The sequence below is a fragment of the Ipomoea nil genome, unplaced genomic scaffold (genome assembly GCF_001879475.1).
Source record: "Ipomoea nil cultivar Tokyo-kokei standard unplaced genomic scaffold, Asagao_1.1 scaffold2826, whole genome shotgun sequence".
NCBI lineage: Eukaryota > Viridiplantae > Streptophyta > Magnoliopsida > Solanales > Convolvulaceae > Ipomoea > Ipomoea nil.
In genome coordinates this window covers 2,661,609-2,685,536 of record NW_017619254.1, presented here as the reverse complement: position 1 = coordinate 2,685,536, position 23,928 = coordinate 2,661,609, and the positions used below count along the sequence as shown (strand labels likewise).

Here is a 23,928-nt window from a genome sequence, read left to right as displayed (position 1 = left end):
GTTTTTAGGCAAAAAAAAAAAAATCGCGGATGTGGAGTTAACAGCGCGTTACTGATCAAATTATGAATTTTCTGTTATGAGATTATGAATTTTATGAAAATTCATAATCTCATAACAGAAAATTCATAATCGCATAACAGAAAATTCATAATCGCATAACAGAAAATTCATAATCGCATAACAGAAAATTCATAATCGCATAACAGAAAATTCATAATCTCACAACTGAAAATTCATAATCTCATAACAGAAAATTCATAATCTTATAACAAAAAATTCATAATCTCATGGTTCCAAAGTGAATGTGTAGGCATGGTTCCAAAGTGAATGTACAGGCATGGATTCATAATTTATGAATGTCCGTGATTTCGAACGGGAATATGTAGGCATGGTTCCAAAGTGAATGTGCATGCATGAATTCATAATTTATGAATGTCCGAAACTCCGAAATTATGAATGTAATGAAAATTCATAATCTCATATCAGAAAATTCATAATCGCATAACAGAAAATTCATAATCTCATAACTGAAAATTCATAATCTCATAACAGAAAATTCATAATCTCATAACAGAAAATTCATAATCTCATGGTTCCAAAGTGAATGTGTAGGCATGGTTCCAAAGTGAATGTGTAGGCAGTCACGTAATTAATTAAAAAAATAAAAAATAAAAAATAAAAAAAAATAACGGTGCACTAACACCGTTGGAACCGTGTTCACCATGAATGGTGAACACGGTTCCATGGCATAACGTCTGGTTCCAAACGGCGTCGTTTTCCACGAAAACGATGTCGGTGTCAATTAAAAAAATTTGTTTTCTTTTGCCATTAACGGCGTTTGTCTTTAGATTCGGCAGTTTCCCTCCCAAACTCTATGTTCACAATTATAGAAGTCTATATTCATAATTACTGAACTCTATATTCATAATTATAGAACTCTATGTTCATAATTTGAAGTCTATATTCACAATTATTGAACTTTATATTCACAATTACAGAACTCTATGTTCATAATTACATAACTCCATATTCACAATGATTGAACTCTATATTCACTATTACAGAACTCTATATTCATAATCATAGAACTCTATGTTTATAATTTTTGAACTTTATCTTCACAACTGCAGAACTCTATATTCATAATTACGTAACAGTATATTCACAATTCTTTACGTTGCTGAATTCTTTTGACAAATTTTTTTTTTAAAAAATAAATCTGATTAGTAGAAAGAAAAAACGTTACCACTAACAACACTGTTATTCTCAAATTGTAGAACGATGTTATATTGAACCCGTGTCCATGGCATAATAGTCCACTAAGGTTGCCCCCTCGTGCTCCTTCAATTCCTCAAAAAAACACAATAAACCAAGTCTCAAATTATGCTGTGCAACCGAATGCACCTTGCAAGGTGCATACGGTTGCGAAACGGCGCCGTTTTGGTTAAAAAAACGCGCGTCCCACTTAAAAAAGAAATCAGGTTCGATTCCCGGCAATAGCATTTTTATATATCCAGAAATTCATAACTATATAACCACAATTTCATAGCTATATATCCACAATTTCATAACTATATATCCACAGTGAATGAATGAAGTAAAAATCCACAATGAATGAATGAATGAAGTAAAAATCCACAATGAATGAATGAATGAAGTAAAAATCCACAATGAATGAACTAAATATCCACAATATAGGCTAAAGTGTCATCCCGCACCATGAACTATAAGCGTTTCTTCATGCTGCACCCTGAACTTTGATAAGTGCTATTTGGAACCACGAACCATTAAATTTTTATCGCCTAGACTTTTTTAAAGGTTGACATCAAGTTACAGGTTAAAATATGCTGATGTGGAGGTGTTTTTTTTTATTAAAATATGACATGGCAACCTTTTTTGACGTTCTCAACATTTTTGACTTGCACTGTATTCGCCGTCAGCTCCGACTACAACGACCCGCCGCCGCTCGACTCCACCTGCCCCGCCGGCCACCAAGCTCCGTTGTTGCTCGACGCTGCTAGAAGAAGAGGAAGGCCGAAGGAGAGGTCCAGCCGCACCACTGCTGAGTTCCTCTACCGCTGATGCTCAGCTGCCACCGTCGACGAAGAGAGGAACCATGGAGTCAAGCACCCCGCCACCGCAATCGGTCGCCGCGGCTGACGTTCACCCAAATTGTCGACCTGCTACTTCTTCTACGCTGGAGTGTTGGAGAATAAAATACTCTTTGATATTCTTATATACTCCGATGGAATATAATTCTTGCTGAATTAAATTTTTGCAAATAAAATAAGAGTTTTACACATGCATGCATCTTATGTTCTGTCCCCAACTCTTTGATATTCTTATATACATAAGTATATATGTATGTATATGAATATTATTTCTGAGTTGTGACTGTTTAGTTGGAGTGTACAATGACTACGTGGTTGTTTCAAAGAAAATGAACCACGTTGTCTTCATCGCCAATGGCCCTACCAAGACCAAGATCACTTGGAACAAGAACTATGTTGATGGCATTGGCTCCAGGTCTCCATCTTTTTGTCTCTGTGCACCCATTGCGGCGGCAACGTGATGGTGGTTCTGGCCCAGGAGGTGCACCGTTGTGTATAGTGTTCTTCAGTCGACATTATTTCCGGCCATCCCTCCGCCGTAGATGATAAATTGCTGTCGTGCACCACCCAAGAGGCTTGTGAATAGCTTGAAAATCCTCTATTTTGCCTTCGCACAGGTATTGTTCTTCATCTCTCTCTCCTGCACTCTTTCTCTTCTCTCTCTCTCTCTCTCTCTATATATATATATATATATATATATATATATATATATATATATATATAGTTAGACAGGCAATATAATGAACGAATTGCTTGCACTTGCAGAGAAACATAGAATGAGGAAATGAGAAATGAGGAGAGAAGAAGCGTACAGTTTCCGATGACCAATGGTGTGAATCGGAGAATGAAGATCAACCAGAGAATGAAGGTTTCGTTCAGAGACGGACCTAAATTGTAGCTATTTTTTGAAGAACCGTGTAATTGGAAAGGGGAAATATCCATCGGTTGTAAACCCAAAGGAAACAACAGACGTTAATATGAAGATGATCATGAAACTTCCCGGCGATTTACAGAAGGAGCTCAACGGTAGCAGGAAGAAATAGATGGCGTTGAAGATCAGTGTGCGGATGGCCTTCAGTCCACATCAAACAATGGTCCTTGAAATGGGTGTTGAATTTTAAAATTAAGTCCACGTCAGCGCATTACCAAATGCCATATCATCAAGGAAACCGGAAAACCTGTAAAATAGTCTAGGTGAAAAAAATTTAATGGTTCATGACTCGAAATAACACTTATCAAAGTTCAGGGTGCGGCATGAAAAATCGCTTATGGTTCATGGTGCGGAATGACACTTTAGCCCACAATATATGATTGAACTAAATATCCACAATGAATGAACTAAATATCCATAAATTCATAACTATATAACCACAATTTCATAACTATATATCCACAATTTCATAACTATATATCCACAGTGAATGAATGAAGTAAAAATCCACAATGAATGAATGAATGAAGTAAAAATCCACAATAAATGAATGAATGAAGTAAAAATCCACAATGAATGAACTAAATATCTACAATATATGATTGAACTAAATATCCACAACGAATGAACTAAATATCCATAAATTCATAACTATATAACCACAATTTCATAACTATATATCCACAATTTCATAACTATATATCCACAATAATGCTATTGCTGAGAGTCGAACCTGATTTTTTTTTTTAAGTGGGACGCGCGTTTTTAATCAAAACGACGTCGTTTTGAACCGTATGCACCATACGCATGGTACATTCGGTTGCACAGCATAACTATTGGCAGAATTGAGTGTAACCCAAAAAAAAAAAAAAAAAAAAAAAAAAAAAAAAAATTTAATATATAACCCAAAGCATTAGAAGCCCACATCGCTTTTGTGTCGGCCCAAAACCAATTAACCACAAGCCCACCTCGATTTGTGAGCCGCCCAAATCTCACATGTATATATAACGCAATATAATCTCACATGCGAGTCTGAGTTTTACATGTATATATAACGCAATCTCACATGTCACATGCGAGTCTGAGTTTGCAAATCATAAGATAGTGTTTGCTTTAACGCAATGAATTTTAATTTTAATAATAATACACTCCTCATTACGTGAAGGCACTATAATCAATAATTAGGCCTGACTTAAATTGATAAACTTGTGAAACAATTAATCAATTTTCATAATATTTAAAGTCAATAATATAAAAGTTTAACACCACTTGTTATAAAATAACTAATTCAATATTAAAAAATAAAAACTAAAATTAAATCTAATTACAAATTGTGATTAATAGAGCTAGCTAGATTTATCGAACTTAGGTCAAGGGCACCATTTAGACGAGAGATGCATACCAGTGAGCCGAGATGACAGAGTTGGGTTAGAGATGATATGAGTTGGCTTAGAATACATGAAAGATGATAGAGCAATCCTAATTTACATTAGAGCAGGAATTGACAGAGTTAGAGTATGCATATCTATAATTTTTTTAAAAATAAATTTTCATTTCTGGTACTATTGTTATGTACGAGTAATACATATATTATATTAGTAATGTTATGATTTGCCAGCGATTCTTGTAATACATACTTCTGTTAAAATTATAAAATCAGAATCTGATCGCTAGGTGTGGAATATTATTCTTCCCTGTTTTATTTGTAACGTCATTATTCTTTAATGTATATTTGCTTTCAAAAATTTCTGAATAAGAAAATCTAGTTCTATCTGTACAATTTAGTGACCTACGTAATAGTGCAGAATATACATTAGAGTTTGGGAAATGAAGAAGAATATTCCTCAAAAATTTATTAATGCACGCAATTGAAGCAAACAATGATAACGAAAATGATTACTCATGCATGTGCGGTTGACATGGACATTAGAATATGCTATGGAATATCTTCAAACTCAATTCACTTTCATTTCCAAAACATCTGGAAATCGGCTAGTCTCGCAATAAAACACGAATTGCTGTTTCGAAAGGATGACTGAATAGATGAATTATGATTTTTGAATTAAAAAAAAAAAATTATAAGTTTGATTCTCTTGTCATTTGTCAATATCATATCTTCTTAGTTAATACATTGCATAGATCAGAGTCTTTTTAGTGTAATTGATATGGAGGTTGGTTGCTCTGATACCAAATTGAAGTATGTGATCCATCGTCTCAACTAAAAGACAAAACTGATACGTAGTAATTAAATTACACATTTATGTTTATATATTATATATATGCTTAGCAAATATAACGCACAAAAAATGACTAACATATACATAATTGATAGGCATTAATCTCTATTTTATCTTTGAGCACAAGGTTTCAATTGAGCACAAGGTGTTGATACTGAATATTACTAGTTTTAGTTTTATTAGTAATCTTATCTTATTTTACCTCATTTTTGAGCAATATAATAGTACGTCTTTGAGCAACATTTTGCATTACCACTTATCATGACAAAATTTATCTTACTTTTTGCAAGAGCGGTATATTGACCTTCTTAATTTGAGCTAGTCAAATATGAACAATCTAAACTAGTTTATCTATTTGCATTGTGATCATTTACAATTATGAACTATGGTTGCAAAACGAAATTTATCCATACATACATTCGGATTGTCTTCGTAACTTCATTTGATGTTGACTTATAATCCTATTATCTCCTTAATTGTTACTTTTGCAAATTCAGTGTTTGTTTGGCCAAGTTCATAGTGTTTTCAATCAAAATACATATGTTTATTCATTGAAAACTCACCGAAACCTTGTTTAAATTAAAGCACTTTAGGACCATTTCAGTATTATTTAAAAAAAAAAAATCGAAGAGAAAAACGCTTTAAACATACTCTCGATTTTATATACCCCACCCCCTCCAACCTCACATCTTATATATTCTCCCTCCTCTCTCTATATATAATTGATGGTTTCATTACATACCGGGTCATATGCTGTTAGGCTGAAGGTTGGGACCACAAGCCTCCAAGCTAGGGAGGTTATTATGATCCCAAGGATGATGTCTTAAGAGGAATTAAGAGTGCCTTAATTATATAGGATAGATACCTTCGTGAAGGTCGACAAATGTACAACACCTGTTAGTCTTCATTCTTGGCCTTACATGTGTCCTCCCACTACTTTGCTTCCAGCGCACTTCCCATGTACAACTAGAGCTTCCTACCCTCCAATACACAAGATAAGTAGTGGACTAGTGGCTTGGTGGGTTGGGGCATGTGTTGTCTTGTGGAAGCTAAGTCATGGGTTTGATACACATTTATAGCACATCTTTTAATATTTTGCTTCATGCTTCATTCTTCACCCCTTGCAATAAAAATAAATTCTCACTTAGACCAAGACTTTCCTAATAAAATGAGCTCGAATCCTATGGCCCCATCCAATAATTAATATTTATCCATGCATACTTCAAGAAATGTATTTACAAATAAACCCTTATAAATTTCTTCCACATTTCGTATTCTATATTTTTAAATTATTATTTTCTTGTATCTTGTATCACGTTTTCTATTTTGTTGTTTTTCATCTTTGTGCTACGTAGTGCAGCTTTAATTTTACGACATGAATGCTAATTTAACAAATCTATAGTACTAATAAAAACAAATTCATACTTCTATCCCGCCCAAATTATTACTATATAAAATTTAATAATTATTATGGTAAACAATAACTCAATATATAAATGTGACAACTTATACACACACACACACATATATATATATATGATGCTGGCTACGGGGTTCGAACCCATGTGCACTTATGTGCAGAAGATCTTAAGTCTTCCCCCTTAACCTCTCGGGCAAACCAGCAATTATTTAAAAGTTGTGTTTGTTAAATTCTATACTTCAAGACGTTGTTTCTGCTAAGGTATATATATTCCCTAACCTCTCGGGCAAACCAGCAATCATTTAAAAGTTGTGTTTGTTAAATTCTATACTTCAAGACGTTGTTTCTGCTAAGGTATATATATATATATATATATATATATATATATATATATATATATATATATATATATATATATAATAATTATTATAATATTTGTACACTACGAAAATATGTATGTTTCTTTATGAATTGATATTACTATTATAATTAGGAATAAGGTTCAAATTGGCCACTGAACGTAACCTGAAAATGCAATTAGGCCACTGAACGAAAAAAAGATGCAATTAGACCACTGAACACCCAAAAACGTGCAATTAGGCCACTGAACACTCCAAATGTATGCAATTTAACCGGATAGCAGGTTACCATCAATTTTAGCAGGTTACCTACTTACGTGGCGGCTGAGTTGGCATTTTTAATAATTTTTAAATAATTTTTAATAACTTTTAATAATAATTTTTTTATAAAAAAAATTGAAATAAATAAATAAATAAATTTAAAAAAAATTAAATTTGTTTTAAATAATTTTTTTTTTAAAAAAAAACTTTATTATTAAACTTTATAAAAAATTATTTAAAAATTATTAAAAATGCCAACTCAGCTGCCACGTAAGCATGTAACTTGCTAAAATTGATGGTAACCTGCTATCAAGGTGAAATTGCATACATTTGGAGTGTTCAGTGGCCTAATTGCACTTTTTTTTCGTTCAGTGGCCTAATTGCATTTTCAGGTTACGTTCAGTGGCCAATTTGAACCTTATTCCTTATAATTATTTTATATAATGGTTACTCATTACAAAAATTTCATTTTAAAATGGAAAATGCTCATTTTTTTCTCATGACTTTTACCTCCAGATTTTTCCTCATGATATAACTTTCATTTATTGAGTACGAATCAATTTGATAACCACTACTAACAAATAAATAAATTTAATTACCAATCACATGATGAGTATGGAAAATACATGAGGTGTTTGTAGCATTGCTCTTATTGATTTCTATAGTGGTTACTCATTACCAGAATTCATTTTAAAATCTATCTAAATTCATACTCTTAATTAGAAAATTATTAAACATTTAAAAATTAGTCTAACTAGGTATATATAATTAGGTACGAGATTAGAATTTTAGACTAAAAGTAATGGTAATCTCATCTTATCTTACTCTATATAATAGCAAAATGTTTTTGCCACATCATTTTCCCGCCTAAATAATAAGGCATCGTTTGGACTGTTATTAATTTTCATATTTATGAACCCAATGAATGACTACTATTTCAACTTTCCATGTTATTCAATTATTATTATATCTTATCTTATATATAATTATATAATGATATATTTAACATTATATAATATTCTGAAAATGTTAATATGTTATTGTGAGAATATTAACATACTTTAATGATACAAGGTTTATTGTTACAAAGTTGACTGATCATGTTTTAGAAGCTCAAATCATGTGTGGAACGAGTGTAGGAGCAAAAGTTTTAATTCCTCGAATGTCGTTAACACATTCTGATTCAAGATTTTTGTTTCAAGTTCCAAAGAAAGCAATTCATTTTGATGCTATCATATGCCATTACAATAAATAAAAGTTAATGACAAACATTATCACACGTGGATTTGTTTTTTAGAAAGCCAATCTTTAATTATGGTGTATCATTTGCAGTCTCAAGAGTTAGTAATCCTAGAGGATTAAAAATTTTGATGTGGGAATAATGTACCATCGGTAAGTACGACTAAAAATGTCGTATACAAAGAAGTTTTCAATAATGTGTAATACAATTACAATGTTCTTCGTTTTTCAATAATTAATTCATATACTATTATAGTTTATTTTTATGTACTATTAATCTTATTATTGTATCATATGTCTGAGCATCGCACGAGTGCAACTACTAGGTTGTCAGACTTACATATGAATCCGGAGGTATAACATATTTGAGTTGTGATTAAGTGCTTCCGATTCAAATGTTGAATTATTAAAAAACATTTTGCTATTACATAGAATAAGAAGATTATACGATAATCTTAAATTATTAAGAGGCCATATTTAATGACCGTGCATCGCACGGGAAACTTACTAGTGATTTATAAAAGTATAACTACACAGATATTAGTACAATTGACTAACAATAATTGCCTAATATTTTGTAGGGTAATTAATCTAAACATGAGTCGTTGGATTTATTTTTATAATAATTACAATTAATTTATTTCTCTTTTTTTTTTCCATTTTTATTTCAGTAATAATATAATTACATAAATCATATTACATATCTATTCTTTTAAGATAACTGCAGACAAATTAAACGAGTTATATATTATTTAATTAATTGAGTGATACTTTGAGACTAATCTTATAATCAAATAAATGTACATTTTCAAATATTAGAATTGTTTATAATTTCATCTTTAATTTTATTATCTAAATATATAATAAAAAATTTTATTAGTGCATCGCACGGATAATTTGGCAATTATTTGCTCGAATTCAACCAAAGATAACATCAGAAAGCATAATCGATTCAACTCATTTCATGAATTGCACTATATAATATTCGTTATTATAATTTATATAATTGTATATTGATCCAAATATTCTTAATATATTATAACAAATTCATTCCGTGCGTCGAAAATACTAATTTAAACAAATAATAAAACCGTTACATAAATGATAAAGTCTACAATTAAATTGGTGAACCTCAAAATAATTACCTTACTTTTTAAAAATTCATACATAAGTCTACAATCTAAAAAGATATAATTCTGACGCAAAAAAAAAAAAAAAGAAAAAAAAAAGAAAAAAAAGGTATAACTCACTATTAAATTATATCTTAGACCAAAATATTCAGGCTCTGTTTGGTAAATGGCGGTTAGCCAATAGATGTTAGCTGTTAGCTGATTGGGTTAATTAGAGGGTATAACTAATTGATAATATTAGCTGATTGTAGGAGGGTATTTAATTTGGTAAATTAGCTTTTAGCTAATTGAAAAAGCTGTTTTGAACAACTTTTTGAATTTAACATTTTGAAGTTGATTTTTTAACCCAGTCAAACAATTAATAGTGGTCAAATAAGTCAAAATTGATTGATAGGCTAATATTTTTACCAAACAGGGCCTTAACTTTTTTTACTCAAATACTCAACAATACATTTATTAAAACCAGTAATAAATAGACTATTAATACAACTACAAGATTTTGTGGATGCATCCCAGTTCGAGTGTGGATTAGTTTCATAGTGATAGAGATATTGAATGTCGTATGCAATATATATTATGATTATGTAATTACAAAATAATATTTTATTTACAAAAGAATCATTTATGTCCAATGAATCGCTAAAGATATCGGTTCAAACTTTTAACTTTCCATGGGTCAGGCTCAACTAGTCAATCAACCCAAAGTAAATTTATAAAATTTGTTTTGCTAAAAGCCACAAGGTGCATTGTTTAAATCCTATCAATGACCAAAAAAAATGTAGGTATGGTTTTGACCTTGCTCGGTTGTAATGCTAGTTGAAGCACAAGGAGAAAAAAAAAGGATAGTTTGAATTTGACCTTGTTCAACCTGTAAGCCAATTAAAGTACATCTCGCGATTTACCTCATTCACTAATGGATAAAAATGTGATAAAGATTTGTAGACCAATTGAAACACATTTCATCACTAAACTTCAAAAGAGAAGCGATGATAATTTCTTAATTAGTTTGTGATTCAAACTTATTTTCAACCCTACTTAATAACAACGCAACCCGGCCACCAGAAAATTCCTCTAATTAATCAAAGGCAAAGGAAAGGCATAAAAACTTTCTGTGCCACTTTTGTTTGCATTGTCAAATATATTCCCATTGTTTTGTGATCTTGTTCTCTGCCTTTTATCTCAACCGAAAGTGAGAATCTCTTCTTTTATTAGGTTGTCTGCATTCAAATTTGTACACATAAAGTTAGTATTTTTTTATTTTTTATTTTTTATATTTAGTGAAGATGTGATACTTTATTCTACACATTTCATATGAAACGCTTTTACATATGATCAAACATTTTAGTTTTAGTTATAGATTATGATGATATTTCTGTATTTAGTTGCATCTTTCTAATTTGATTATATTATATTTTTGCTATTTACCTATTTAGTCCTAGTTGGGGATTAAATCTGACAAAAAATTAGTAATGAATTATGATGGTATTTATATATATTTTTTTGTTAAATAAGGTATTTCTATATTCAATCGTATCTTTAAAATTTGATTATAATACAATTTTTGCTTTTAACTTTTTTTTTTTTTTACCATACTTAGTCATAATTGGGATTAAATTTGACAAAAAATTATAGTCAATAATGCAATGTGGTCAAATAAAGAGTGAAAACATCATCACAGTTCATAAGTGGGGATTAAAATTATACAATTTTAAAACTATAATTAACTCTATAAATACAAATTAGTAACTCTTTATGACTTTATATTCATTAGTCAAATATGTTCTATTCGGCATTACCACAAATTGATAAATATAATCATTTAAGCATGTGCAAAGTTTTTTTTTTCTTTGGTTTTTGTTTTTTTTTTTTTGGTTTTTGTTTCTTTTGGTCTTTTTTTTTTTTTTTTTTTTTTTTTGTGAGGGGGGGGGGGGGGGGCACATTTAACATTATTATTATTATTTTAATCTAGGGATTTGTCAACTCACAATTCTTATTGCATAAGATTTATTAACAATGGGGCAACTGTATGTAGTTAAGTTAGTCAAACAATTGATTTGGTAAGCACAAATTTTAAATTTGACTCTTTCAGAGAGTTGCTCTTTAATTTTCTCAGTTTGAGTCTATCAGCGATTGCCGACCTACGCTAGTTTACCTCTTTGTGGTTTTTTGTTGACTAGGGTCATCAAGAAAGCGCGCATTTGGATAACGATTATAAATTTCTTTGTAAATCAAAGATTTATTAACAAGTCTGATATATATGCACCAAAACTTTTATGCACTAATTTATTATTTTATTTAGATAAATAAATTGTTATGCACCAAAATTCATCACACTTTAATTTATAAGCTTAAGTAAAAACTAATTTCAGTAGCTAATTATGCAAAAACAAAAATGATGACAAATGTGTTGACTTTCTTGTTAATATGGGCAAGCAAGTTACCGAGGGGCAATAGTGCTAGATAATCCCCAAATGAGTATGATGGACCCACTTTTGCATAATGTTGTAGGAGTTTTTACTTACAGTTTGATTCGCTGGAAAATATTTAAAAAGGAATGTAATTGAAATTTTATGGAAAATAAATTTCAAGAAAAATGGATTATATTGTTTTTTTTGTGGAAAATAAATTATGAGAATATGAATTCTATTATTTGGTTGGATTTGAAATGCTAAGGAATAATAGGTATAATAACAAATATAACCCTACACAACAACAATAATAATAATATAATAAAAATAATTAATAAAATATAATGAGGATAAAATTGTCATACTAGTTTTCTATTAAAAACAAAATACTTAGGTTGAGCTAAGAATTTTTTTTTTTTCATCTAATCAAACAACATAAAACTCTATTTTCCTCAACTTTTAAAAAAAACATTTTTCATGAAAAATATTTTCCAGCGTACCAAACACCCCCTTAGAGAATGGGGATGTATAGGTATTTTGTAGTCTCGTTTGAAGTACCAAAAAAGAAAAATGATAACAATTTAAGTGATCCAACAATAAACATATAAAATTAAGGGAAAATGACATCTTTGGTCCATGAGTTATATCCATATATATTAATGCTTCAGCCCCTTAGTTATGACCGTGTCCATTTTTAACATTTTAGTTATGAGCAAAATTGTACATTTGTTCCCCATCGTCATTAAGGATCCGTCTTGACTTGACAGAAAACTCGAGAGCCCTCTATTATTGGAGGGGTAAAGTAGAAATTTCATAAGTTATTTTCCTTCGTATATTGAAACTAATTTTGCAAAATTATTTTCCACTTCTCATACTCCGATTTCAAGGTTGTTCAACGCCAAATGCATTTCAATGACTTGTTAGAAATTTGGGTCTTGTATAAGGCACTTGAGACTCAATACAAACAAGGGAACACTTGATCACTGCATTCAGCGTGTGAAACACACTATCCTAAAAAATTTTATTTTCCTTATTAAGCAACAAAGGTGATCAAACCAGAACTTTTGAGATATAAGATGTTAAATTTTCAAGTTATTTTTATGAGAAATTCACCAAAGTAGTAACTTGATTTTTAGTCTAATTTTTTTTTATAGACTCTGTAGTAGCTTAGTCAAAAATCATATATTATTATTTATTTATTTTAATAATTATAAATAAAATAATATAAAATAAGAAAAATCCACCCATCCTTAATGTGTTCGTCTTGCATGGACTAAACTACTATAGAGTTTACGAAAGAATTTTTACTAACTAAAAATCTCAAGTTAATTACTCACTTTGTGAATTTCTTATAAAAGCTAAGCAACATAAGAAATTTGACATCATCTCTTGTATCTCAAAAGCTCTGGTTTGATCACCCTTGTTGCTTAGCAAGAAAAATCAGAAACTTTTAGGATAGTGTGTTACTGTGTTTATACACCTAAGACGGTAATCAAGTGTTCCATTGTTTGTACTGAGTCATAGGTTTTTTATATGAGACACATGTTCCAAACAAGTCATACAAGTGTTATTAAAATGCTTTTAGAGTTGAAAAACCCTGAAATAGAAGGTTGAGAAGAGAAAAATAATACCGTGAAATTGGTTTCAATATAAGGAGAATAACATGTGAAATTCTAAATTTACTCCTCTAAAAATATAAGATTTTTGAATTTTCTATCAAGTTGAGACACATATTTAACGTCGCGGATCAAACTCATCATTTTGCTCAAAACTAAGGGTTAAAAATGGATATTGTCGGAACTGAATGACTGAGTCAAAACTTGATTATTATAATTCAAAAACCAAAGATGTTATTTTTCTTAAAATTGATGTAGTACTATTTTTTATTCAATAAAGGTTTAAATGGACGATTTTAATTTCAACGTACGTACTATAGTTGTTATGCTATATATCTAACTTAAATAGATATATTTACAAATACCAACCAAACCAACGTGAAATAAAAGATTAAAGAAAAATATTAAGACTAACCGAATTCTTGTCCTAATTTTTATTTTTTATTTTTTTATTTTTTTTCGCCCTTGCTTATAATTTTGACTTGAGTACCAATGTGTAGAACAATTGTTATTTTTTTTTTAATATATGTATTTGCTTGTAATTCTGATTTAACATTTTTTAGCTATTTATTCAGTGAAACGAAACCTATAAACACATAAGGATTAATCACTTTATAAAGAGGACGATAATCACCTTACAAAAATGATTATCTAATCTAACTAACTTATAAGAATCAATGCTAGTTATAACTTATAACTATAAATTATGTCAATATTTTTTTTATGTGTGTGATTCTATGAAATTATACATTATATTACAATTATGGAATAAGGTTCAAATTGGCCACTGAACGTAACCTGAAAATGCAATTAGGCCACTGAACGAACAAAAAGTGCAATTAGGCTACTGAACATTCCAAAAACGTGCAATTAGGCCACTAAACTCTCCAAACGTATGCAATTTCACCGGATAGCAGGTTACCATCAATTTTAGCCGGTTACCTGCTTACATGGCAACTGAGTTGGCATTTTTAATAATTTTTAAATAATTTTTAATAATTAATTTTAATAATAAATTTTATAAAAAATTGAAAAAAATAAATAAAAAATAAAATAAAGTCGTTTTTATTTTTTTTAAATTTTTTTAAATAAAAATTTATTATTAAAATTTATTAAAAATGATTTAAAATTTATTAAAAATGCCAACTCAGCTGCCACGTAAGCAGATAACCTGCTAAAATTGAGGGTAACCTGCTATCAGGTGAAATTGCACATTTTTGGAGTGTTCAGTGGCCTAATTGCACTTTGTTTTTGTTCAGTGGCATAATTGCATTTTCAGGTTACGTTCAGTGGCCAATTTGAACCTTATTCCTACAATTATTGTACTCTAATTTTAGGCTTCTGTGTTTACTTATTTTTAAATGTGGTAATGATTTACTTTGATGAATTAGACATGCATGCAATGCATCTTTAAACAAAAAGAAAGAATAAATAAATAAATATAGTATCAAGCCAGTCGTGAGTGTCTCCCCTCAGTATCACCACAACCATTGTTGTATTTACAAAAAAATAAAATTATTTTAAAATAATCACACCTATCTTGTTAAGGTCATCGATGTGAATATAACAGATAATTATTGTTATTTGAAAAAATTTTAAAAACAAACAAATTAAACAATAAATTGTACAATAAGGATCCTCATAAGTATCATCAGAATGTAACATGTCAGCATGTGTAGCCCAACATTAGTGATAGCCTATTACATTATCAACTAGCTTTAGAACAAAATCAATAAATATGAAAGGAATAACATAAAGATCAAACTCCAAATGGTAGTTATGAAAAAATCAACCGATGCCCCATCGTGGATAAGTGAAATGGTCAACTAATTAACATTTAGTTTTACTATGAAAACTTAAAGAAGTTATTGAGAAACTTTTATTGGTTAGTGGATTCATTTAGAATTTATCTTTTTTTTTTTTTTGGGTTTTACAATGATTTTATAAGGTCTATATATACTCTGGCGAAACCGAGAAACTTATGTTATAAAATTAAAATAAAATCAAACGGCGGCTTATGCATAAGCTGCAAGCATATTCTCTCCAAAGCTTCTAGTTATATTCCATCCCACCTTGTCAACAGAAATATGTTAATTGAAGCCGCCCCAGGATTATGAGTAACTGAGTATAGATGAATATGATTCCGATTTTACACCTTTTCTCTCGACTTTATAAGCAGCCAAAACTTTTCTTTTTCTGCCCAAGATTTGATTCCTAAACAACCTCGACACGTAATAAAAATTTGTGAACAGTAAGCAAATGTTTTATTAGGACCGAGGTCTAGAGACCTTGGAATTGGGATTCAACTTTTTAAAAGAATTTAATGTTAGTTTACATATATTTACGCGTAGGCAAATTTATCGAATCATATGTATTACATTTAAAGTGGAGAATAAACGCTTACTAATATTGTAATTCTTGAATTATAGTTTGTTTTGGATTAAATATATAAAAATTTCAAGAATTTCAGAGCCAGTGTTGATCATGAATCATGATGATATAGGAAATGCGTATTGGGTGAAGGACAACCTGCCATAAAGATTCTAAAAATGCAGTCATTTCTAGTCATCACGGCAGACATTTAATGACCAAATCCACTGCCATGTCCGCTTTCCTCTCTCTATAAAGCCTTCTTTCTCTGCTATGTCTTCCGATTTTCTTATATTCATATAAACCCATCAATTTATTCCTACTTTCTTGCTTTTCTTGTTCAAGAGCAAAAAACCCATCTGTACTTTTCTTTTTCTTTTTGGGCGTAAAAACTCAATCTTTGAATTTGGGACTGGCCTCAACGCTGTGGGAATTTGCAGTTTCTAGTAAGATGACAATTACTGAGTACAGAGAAGAAGAGAATGGGAGCCTTCCTCTTCTTCTTGAATCTGATATGACTTCAAGGCCCAGGCGTATTGCTCTCTTCGTTGAGCCCTCTCCATTCGCGTGAGTTCTTCTGATTTTTACAGCTCGTTAACTTTAGGTGATTGCGATTTGACTGGAAGTTTTCGATGTGTTTTTGCATATCTTCTTTCCTTGTTAATTTATTATTCACCCTTCTCAGAGAAGAAAGAATCAAACATGTGTTCTACCCATCAGCTGTGTGGTCCACTTGGTTTCCTCCCCAAAAGATCTTAGTGTGTGATTGTGATTTGACTTGAAGTTTTGTATGTGTTCTTGTTAATGCATTAATTTTGTGGAATTATGCCAGATTGCCATTAATCTTATAAATTTGCAGTTCTGTTCTCTTATGTACAAATTTGATCCACATTTGCACACCAAAGTGCTTGTGCAGGGAAGAACAAATGTTTTGCTATCTATTCATGAACTCTTCTTCCTTGAGGACTTAATTCTGGATTTCCTCAAAACATGCTAGCATTGTTCATTTGAAAGCAATGATTTGAGCCTATTTGCTCAATTACGTAGTGCATATGAACCCTACAATGACCAGAGTATCTGTGCAGATCTGTATTGTGTAATTGGCCAAGAAACCATCAACAATATTTAATCATGCTTTTTCTTAGTTATGGGTATATTTGTTTTCGCAAGCAGCAAATACTGATTATATTGTCCAATTGTTTTCGTGACTGAATGTGCAGTTATATATCTGGTTATAAGAATCGATTCCAGAATTTCATCAAATATCTGCGGGAAATGGGGGATGAGGTATTCTCTCTTTTATCAGTGATGTTCATAAATTAGTCATATTCTGTCATAGGAGGCTTTAAAAAAATTCTTCGAGCAATTGACTTTGTTTTCGCAAGATTCTGTGGGCCAAGAGTGTATCTTGTAATTTTATATTAGCCTAAAGTCGTTCATCACAGATTCACATTCCATCCAGACTTAATCATACAACTGCTCAATGGGATTTTCTTAAAATTTATGTTTATACTTTTGATGGTTGAGAGGGGATGAACCTCCTGCATAAAGCGTGTCCAGTTGATACCATTGGACTAAATAGGCTCGTTGAATGCTTGGTGCAGGTAATGGTTGTGACAACACATGAAGGGGTGCCAGAAGAATTTTATGGAGCGAAATTGATAGGGTCACAAAGGTTATAACTGATTTATTTGTACGCTTTTCTTTACTAAATTTATATAGTTTTGTCTTAGTATTTGGCTTGTCTAATGGATTTTCATTTCGTTTTTAGCTTTCCCTGCCCCTGGTACCGTAAGGTGCCCCTTTCTCTGGCTCTTAGCCCTCGAATAATCTCAGAAGTCGCACAGTTCAAGCCTGATATAGTACACGCGTCATCGCCTGGTATAATGGTTAGTTTTGACTTGCTCATGGCCCCCGCTTTCTTACGTGGTGATTTGGGGTTATCTTTTAAGAGCTTAAGGGGAAAAGTGTCGTCCATTTTTGTATTATTGACAGTTCTATTCTCTTGAAGGTTTTTGGTGCTCTCTGCATTGCAAAACTCTTGTCTGTGCCCATAGTTATGTCTTACCATACCCACGTTCCAGTGTATGTTAACTTTAATAGCTTTCAAACTTCGTATGTGATTATTGATTATAATAATGTTACCTCTCTTCAGTTTTTTTGTAAAACATATCAAATTAAGGGCTTAAATTGATTAGTCTTTTTTTTTTTTTTGCAGATATATTCCAAGATATACTTATAGTTGGCTGGTCCAACCTATGTGGTTAATTATAAGTATGATTCCTATGATCGTTCTTTATTGATATCATACCTTTTCCTTAGTAATGAATGATAGTTAAATATTTATTGTCCTCCAGAATTTCTTCATAGAGCGGCTGATCTTACGCTCGTGCCATCTGCCGCAATTGCAAAAGATCTGGAAGAGTACAAAGTAACAGAAGGTGAGAACTAAATAAATAAATTACATGGAGGTTATTAGTCTCCATAACTGACTAAAAGGATCGTAACCCCTTTAATTTTTTCTATCCTTGTTAGAATCGCTATTGTTGATCGTCTACTTCTTACGTATACATTGTGGTTGTTGAAGTCCATTAGCTACCATGAACTTCGTGGTTACGCTCTTCCATTAACATCTCTGCCTATGCTTCTTTTCAGTTGACAAAATCCGACTCTGGAATAAGGGCGTTGATTCCAAGAGCTTTCATCCTCAATATTACTCGGAGGAAATGCGTTTAAGACTAAGGTAGTGCCTTTGGCTGTTTTCTAAGGCGTTTACAATACTACTATACTGGAATCATTTTCATTTCCGTTTTTTTTTTTACCAAAAAGTAACGGGGAGCCTGAGAAGCCGCTGATAGTCCATGTGGGGCGAATTGGAGTTGAGAAGAGTTTAGATTTCCTTAAGAGGTACTGCCATTCTATTTACTTATGACAACAACAAAAGATAATATAATAAAGTTGCTTCTGTTCTATTTAGTGTGATGGGGTACATATTTTATCTCTCGGGGTCTTCCACAAGTGTAAATTTTTTACGTTTATTTGTTAGGAATGTGTTCATCCCTTTTCTTTTTGTTCTCTGTTCATCTTGTTCAACAAAATTCATTTCTTGCATGCATTTTGCTAAATTTTGTGGAGAAGCGTTGCATCTGACATTTTGAATTCATGTATGAAACAGGGTCATGGATAAAATTCCAGAATCTAGAATAGCCTTTATAGGAGACGGGCCTTACAGGTGAGTTGCAAAAGCTAGAATAACCAGCTTGGTTGGCGTGAGTGACCGTGTACTCTCATCTCTTAAGAGAGGTCGGGAGTTCGATTCCCCTCTCGTATGAAGAAACCAATCTGGCCACCACTTTGCCCTTTAATTGGGCCGGTCTGGTGTGAATGGGGATTAGTCTGAGTATGGTATGGGACCTTAAAGGTGTCTCTTACAGTTAGCGCCTACTTAGGACACCTCATGGTCCTGACCAAAAAAGAATAACCATTTTGTGTTTTTGCTTAATGGTCTTAACAAAGTTGCTATGGTCAACTTTTGGGCACTTGAAAACGTGGTGCAGTGAATTCTTGCGTGATATGCATTTGCTAATTATTCTGTCGTTTCATCGTTGTAGAGGGGAACTCGAGAAAATGTTCTGTGGCATGCCTGCAGTGTTCACAGGTATGTTACAAGGGGAGGAGCTTTCTCAGGCATATGCCAGCGGAGATGTTTTTGTGATGCCCTCGGAATCTGAGACGCTTGGGCAAGTAGTGCTAGAGGCCATGTCGTCTGGACTTCCTGTGGTGGCTGCCCGGGCTGGAGGAATCCCGGAAATTATTTCAGACGATCAACAAGGCAAGATTGGCTATCTGTTCAACCCTGGTGATCTCGACGACTGTTTGAGAAAACTGAAGCCTCTTCTATGGGACCCTGAACTGAGAGAGACTATTGGCAAAGCTGCACGCGATGAAGTGGAGAAATATGACTGGAAGGCGGCGACCAAAAAGATTCGCAACGAGCAGTACAATGCTGCCATTTCGTTTTGGAGGAAGGAGAGATCCCAGTCCCCGGGGCCACTCCAGTGGCTATTTAAGCGTATATTCCAGACACCAGACATCGAAAACAGGTGAAGCATTTCATGGATAGATGGAAACCTTATTGTTCTCTAAGATGTCTGCATTAAAGACATGAACTCTACCATCCTTAAACCTCAAAATCTAGTCCTCTTGTGCTATGGTTGTAGAATTTCGACATGAAAAACTGGGTCGGTCTGTTGTGCCCCTTTTCCATTCAAACTCTCAAATTGATGTACATGTAGTTAAAAGCCCCTTAGCTGAGTGTATTAAAGATTGAAACTTGCACTTCTATAGATTGAAACCTGGGAAATTTGTACTTCTGTAGATTGAAACCTGGTAAATTTGCACTTCTGTAGATTGAAACATGGCACTTGATGCTTTTACTATTGCAACTGTAGCCTGTCCCTTCTCCTATTTGGTACACAGATATCAGGTTGTGGTTAGGCTGCCTGCAAGCCACTAAAATCTAATCCTCAAAAACACTCTCGAAATAAAGAAAATTTCTAATCACGTGAAAAATATTGAGATGTAAACCCAACATATTCTCAAATACATAGAGGGCAAATTGAGACTGTTTAATAGGCAATGTGGGACACATCGTCCCACCTTAAGACTACACGTCCACAAAACTTAGTTCGTTAAAAATTGAACTATCTCTTATACATTGGTTCAGATCTCCGTCAAATAGTCAATATGAGATGTATTGTGTACAAAAAGCTTTCACTCATTGAATCATGCACAGAAAGTTCTTATCCTTTACAGATTCTATCACAGCCTCTCATAGTGGCACGCTAAAACAGTGATGGATTAACAAGAATCACCATCTTCAATATAATGCCATTCAATTTCAGCACTGCAGTTGATGATCTTGCTCTTCAAAGATCACATCCAAACAACTCCCAACAATTCTTTAACTTTCACTCATCCCATCAATACACACACATATATAGAGAAGGATTGATCGAGGTAGAACATGTTCCCATGTAAAAAATGGATCAACAGTTGAGGGTAATTGAAAATAAGGAAAAAAGGATAAAGTAAGGTTTATAAATATTGCAAAGCTAAGTTGAAAGTTTGTAGAAATTATAAAATTGAATATGTATTTGTTTTTACTAAAATCCTCATTGATGAACTGTGATAGATGACTGAGATTAGTTAACATGTGAACATATTTACCATTGTGCACCGTTGATTTTGACCTGATAAATATACATCACTGCACTATTGCACCGGATGCACCACTGCACCACTCTTCAGAACGTCTAATCTCACATCTCAATGCTGCATAGGAGTTTACAGGTTCACACCTAAGCAGTGGTTCTCACTTAAACCAGACCCTATATATATATATATATATATATATATATATATATATATATATATATATATATATATTGTGGCCCTCAATCAATGTATCTGGAAGTGTGGAACATATATGGGTCTAGCATCTTATCAAGAGGTGGTGTGTCTCGTCAAAAAAATATGTTACACTGACAAAACAAAGACAAGTATTTATGTCTGTTTTAAGTACAATATAATTTTTAGAACATGTAAAAGAAAATAAATGTATTTCTAAATTAAATATTATTATTTGATATAATCTGATCGATCTTTAATTTAGATGCATATATATTGAACACGACTTGAAATTGGATTAGATGCAACATTATTACATAGGAGTTTTAATTTGAGAACAATCAGCCTTACTTAACATTGGTTTAATTAAGGTACATTTAAAGATGAGAAAAATAAATGTTGAAGTGATGATCGAATTGGATTCAAGAAACATATTGCATGTACTCCATGTCGTTCTCGAGTCCGGCCATGGTCTCCGGCGCCAAAACCACCTCAAGATCGACGCTTCCGTTGCCCTCGCGGCCGGGGAAGGCGGAGATCTTGCCGTCGAATTTATTGGCCATGCCACTTCGCACCGCCAGCGGCCGGCCCCACCCGAAATCATTATCGTACATTGGGAATCTCGGGGAGCTGCCCATGGTGATCATTGCGCCGTCGAAGTTTCCCAGAGGAAATAGTCTTGGGTTGTTTTCCCAATCTTGAATTCCCCGGCGGACGGTGGCGTCGTCGTGGGCCACCACATTACGGTGGAGCATCTCGGCGGCCCAGCTCAAGTCGTGAGATAACAGCTCCCCTGCTTTAGCGACGGTTGGGATGCTCTGGATCGCGTTCCCGAAGTACAGCGGCTTGAGCCGCGGCTCGAGCCGGTGCCTGCAGTTTATGGCCATCCTGAACGTCGTCGTTTTGCTCGCCTCCAGTTTCCTGGCCCGCGTTACCGACCGCCACAGCTGAGCGCTCAGAGACTGGAAGGACGAAATCTCCGAAGCCGCGCCGCCGTTTTGCAAACCCGGCTCGTGATTAACGGGCGTTATCTTTCCGTTAAGTTTACCGTTTTCTCCGTTGCAAAGTTTCCCGTTATTGGCTCTGAATTTCATCTTCAATATCGCTTCCCTGGTGAAGTGAAATATCTTCTCGCGTATGGGCTCGTCGCCAGAGAAAGTCGCCGCCGGCCCGCCGGCCGGGAACTTAAGAACCGCCGGAGAATTAAACACGGTGTCCCGCCCGAAATCCGGCACTCTACTTATCTTCTTCGCCCCCTTGCAAATTTCGGCGTAAGTGTTAAAGAAATTCCAAAACGAAGTGCCGTCGACGACCGCATGATTCATCGTACACCCGACGAAAACGGCGTCGCTCAGCTCCGTCACCTGTATCGCCATCAACGGCTTCGAATGCCCGGCGTAGCTCAGGGTGCTGTCGTACTGGAAAAAGCTCCGAAATTCCCGCGGAATGTCGGCGTGGGAAGGGAGAAGGGCGGCGGCCGAGAGATGCGGAGCTTTCGCGTGCACAAACTCGATGCCTTCATCGTTGGACAGGATATAAACATGGCCTTTCGCGTCGGTGTGGAGGCGGCCGGCGAGGGCGGGGAAGTGGGCCAGCGCCTTGGAGAGAGAGAGCTTGAGGAGAGAGATTAAGGCGGCGGCGTCGAGTGGGGGTTGGGACAACAACACACCCTTCTGGATGTACTGGCAAGACAACATGGGAAGATCCGAAACTGAGAGCTTTAAGGATTTGGAGTTCGAGGATTTGTATTCTGGGTAGACTGTGCATTTGGAGATGACAACAATCGAAGACGAAGGCATTTTTTTTTTTCTTCTTTTTTTTGCTGTGTCTTTAATTCTTGTTGATTTACAGGATGATGAGTAAAGAGAGAAGAAAGGGATGGGAGGAAAGTGTTGTGAGCTGAGGATATATATAGAGAAATTGGTTCATGCACTTACAATTCTTGGATGGTATGGTAGTTTTGAGTCTCTGATCTTTCAGTCTTCTTCTGTTGACCTGTACTTTGTATTTTCTTTTTCTTTTTATTTTTAGCCACTTTCACTTTCACTCTTGTGAATTGTGATTATCTCTCTTTTGGCCTGGCCTAAATATCTCTTAATCTAATCATCCATAAACTCTTAAGTATAGTAGAAGGTCACATTCAATTCCAAACTCTTGTTAACACACAACTATGGAGTGTTATGTAATTTAATTTGTCATCATTTTATTAAGGTTATCTTAAGTTAATGATGACTTTCTAGATGATACGTAACACTTAATTAAGGGTATTGTTATATACAATACCATTATTATATAAGACATCTGTATTTATTTAAGATTGAGTATCGAATTCAGCGATTGAGCAAATACCAATTTTGGTCCCACGAGTATTAACAAAATGACGATTTTGGTTCACATATTTAATTCCTACCAATTTTCATCCACGATTATTGTTTTA

The 23,928-nt window shown here is 33.3% G+C and overlaps 2 protein-coding genes and 1 non-coding gene across 3 annotated transcripts; 1 reads left to right on the top strand and 2 right to left on the bottom strand.

The window, feature by feature from the left end:
• Positions 1 to 6,819: 6,819 nt before the first annotated feature.
• TRNAL-UAA lies at positions 6,820 to 6,902 on the bottom strand. Its single transcript has one exon. It is a non-coding gene; the product is annotated as a tRNA-Leu (tRNA).
• A 9,178-nt stretch (positions 6,903 to 16,080) lies between these two features.
• LOC109159270 (sulfoquinovosyl transferase SQD2-like) lies at positions 16,081 to 20,547 on the top strand. The gene is made up of 11 exons (XM_019307372.1): positions 16,081 to 16,649; positions 17,303 to 17,369; positions 17,687 to 17,757; positions 17,854 to 17,971; positions 18,094 to 18,167; positions 18,301 to 18,356; positions 18,440 to 18,523; positions 18,738 to 18,825; positions 18,912 to 18,989; positions 19,258 to 19,314; positions 19,694 to 20,547. Exons 1-11 carry the CDS (start codon positions 16,534 to 16,536, stop codon positions 20,187 to 20,189), a joined length of 1,305 nt encoding a protein of 434 aa, XP_019162917.1. The 5' UTR covers positions 16,081 to 16,533; the 3' UTR covers positions 20,190 to 20,547.
• A 1,190-nt stretch (positions 20,548 to 21,737) lies between these two features.
• On the bottom strand, positions 21,738 to 23,389 carry LOC109159294 (BAHD acyltransferase DCR). Its single transcript, XM_019307399.1, has one exon. The coding sequence runs from the start codon at positions 23,288 to 23,290 to the stop codon at positions 21,914 to 21,916; it is 1,377 nt and encodes a 458-aa protein (XP_019162944.1). The 5' UTR covers positions 23,291 to 23,389; the 3' UTR covers positions 21,738 to 21,913.
• Positions 23,390 to 23,928: the final 539 nt, after the last annotated feature.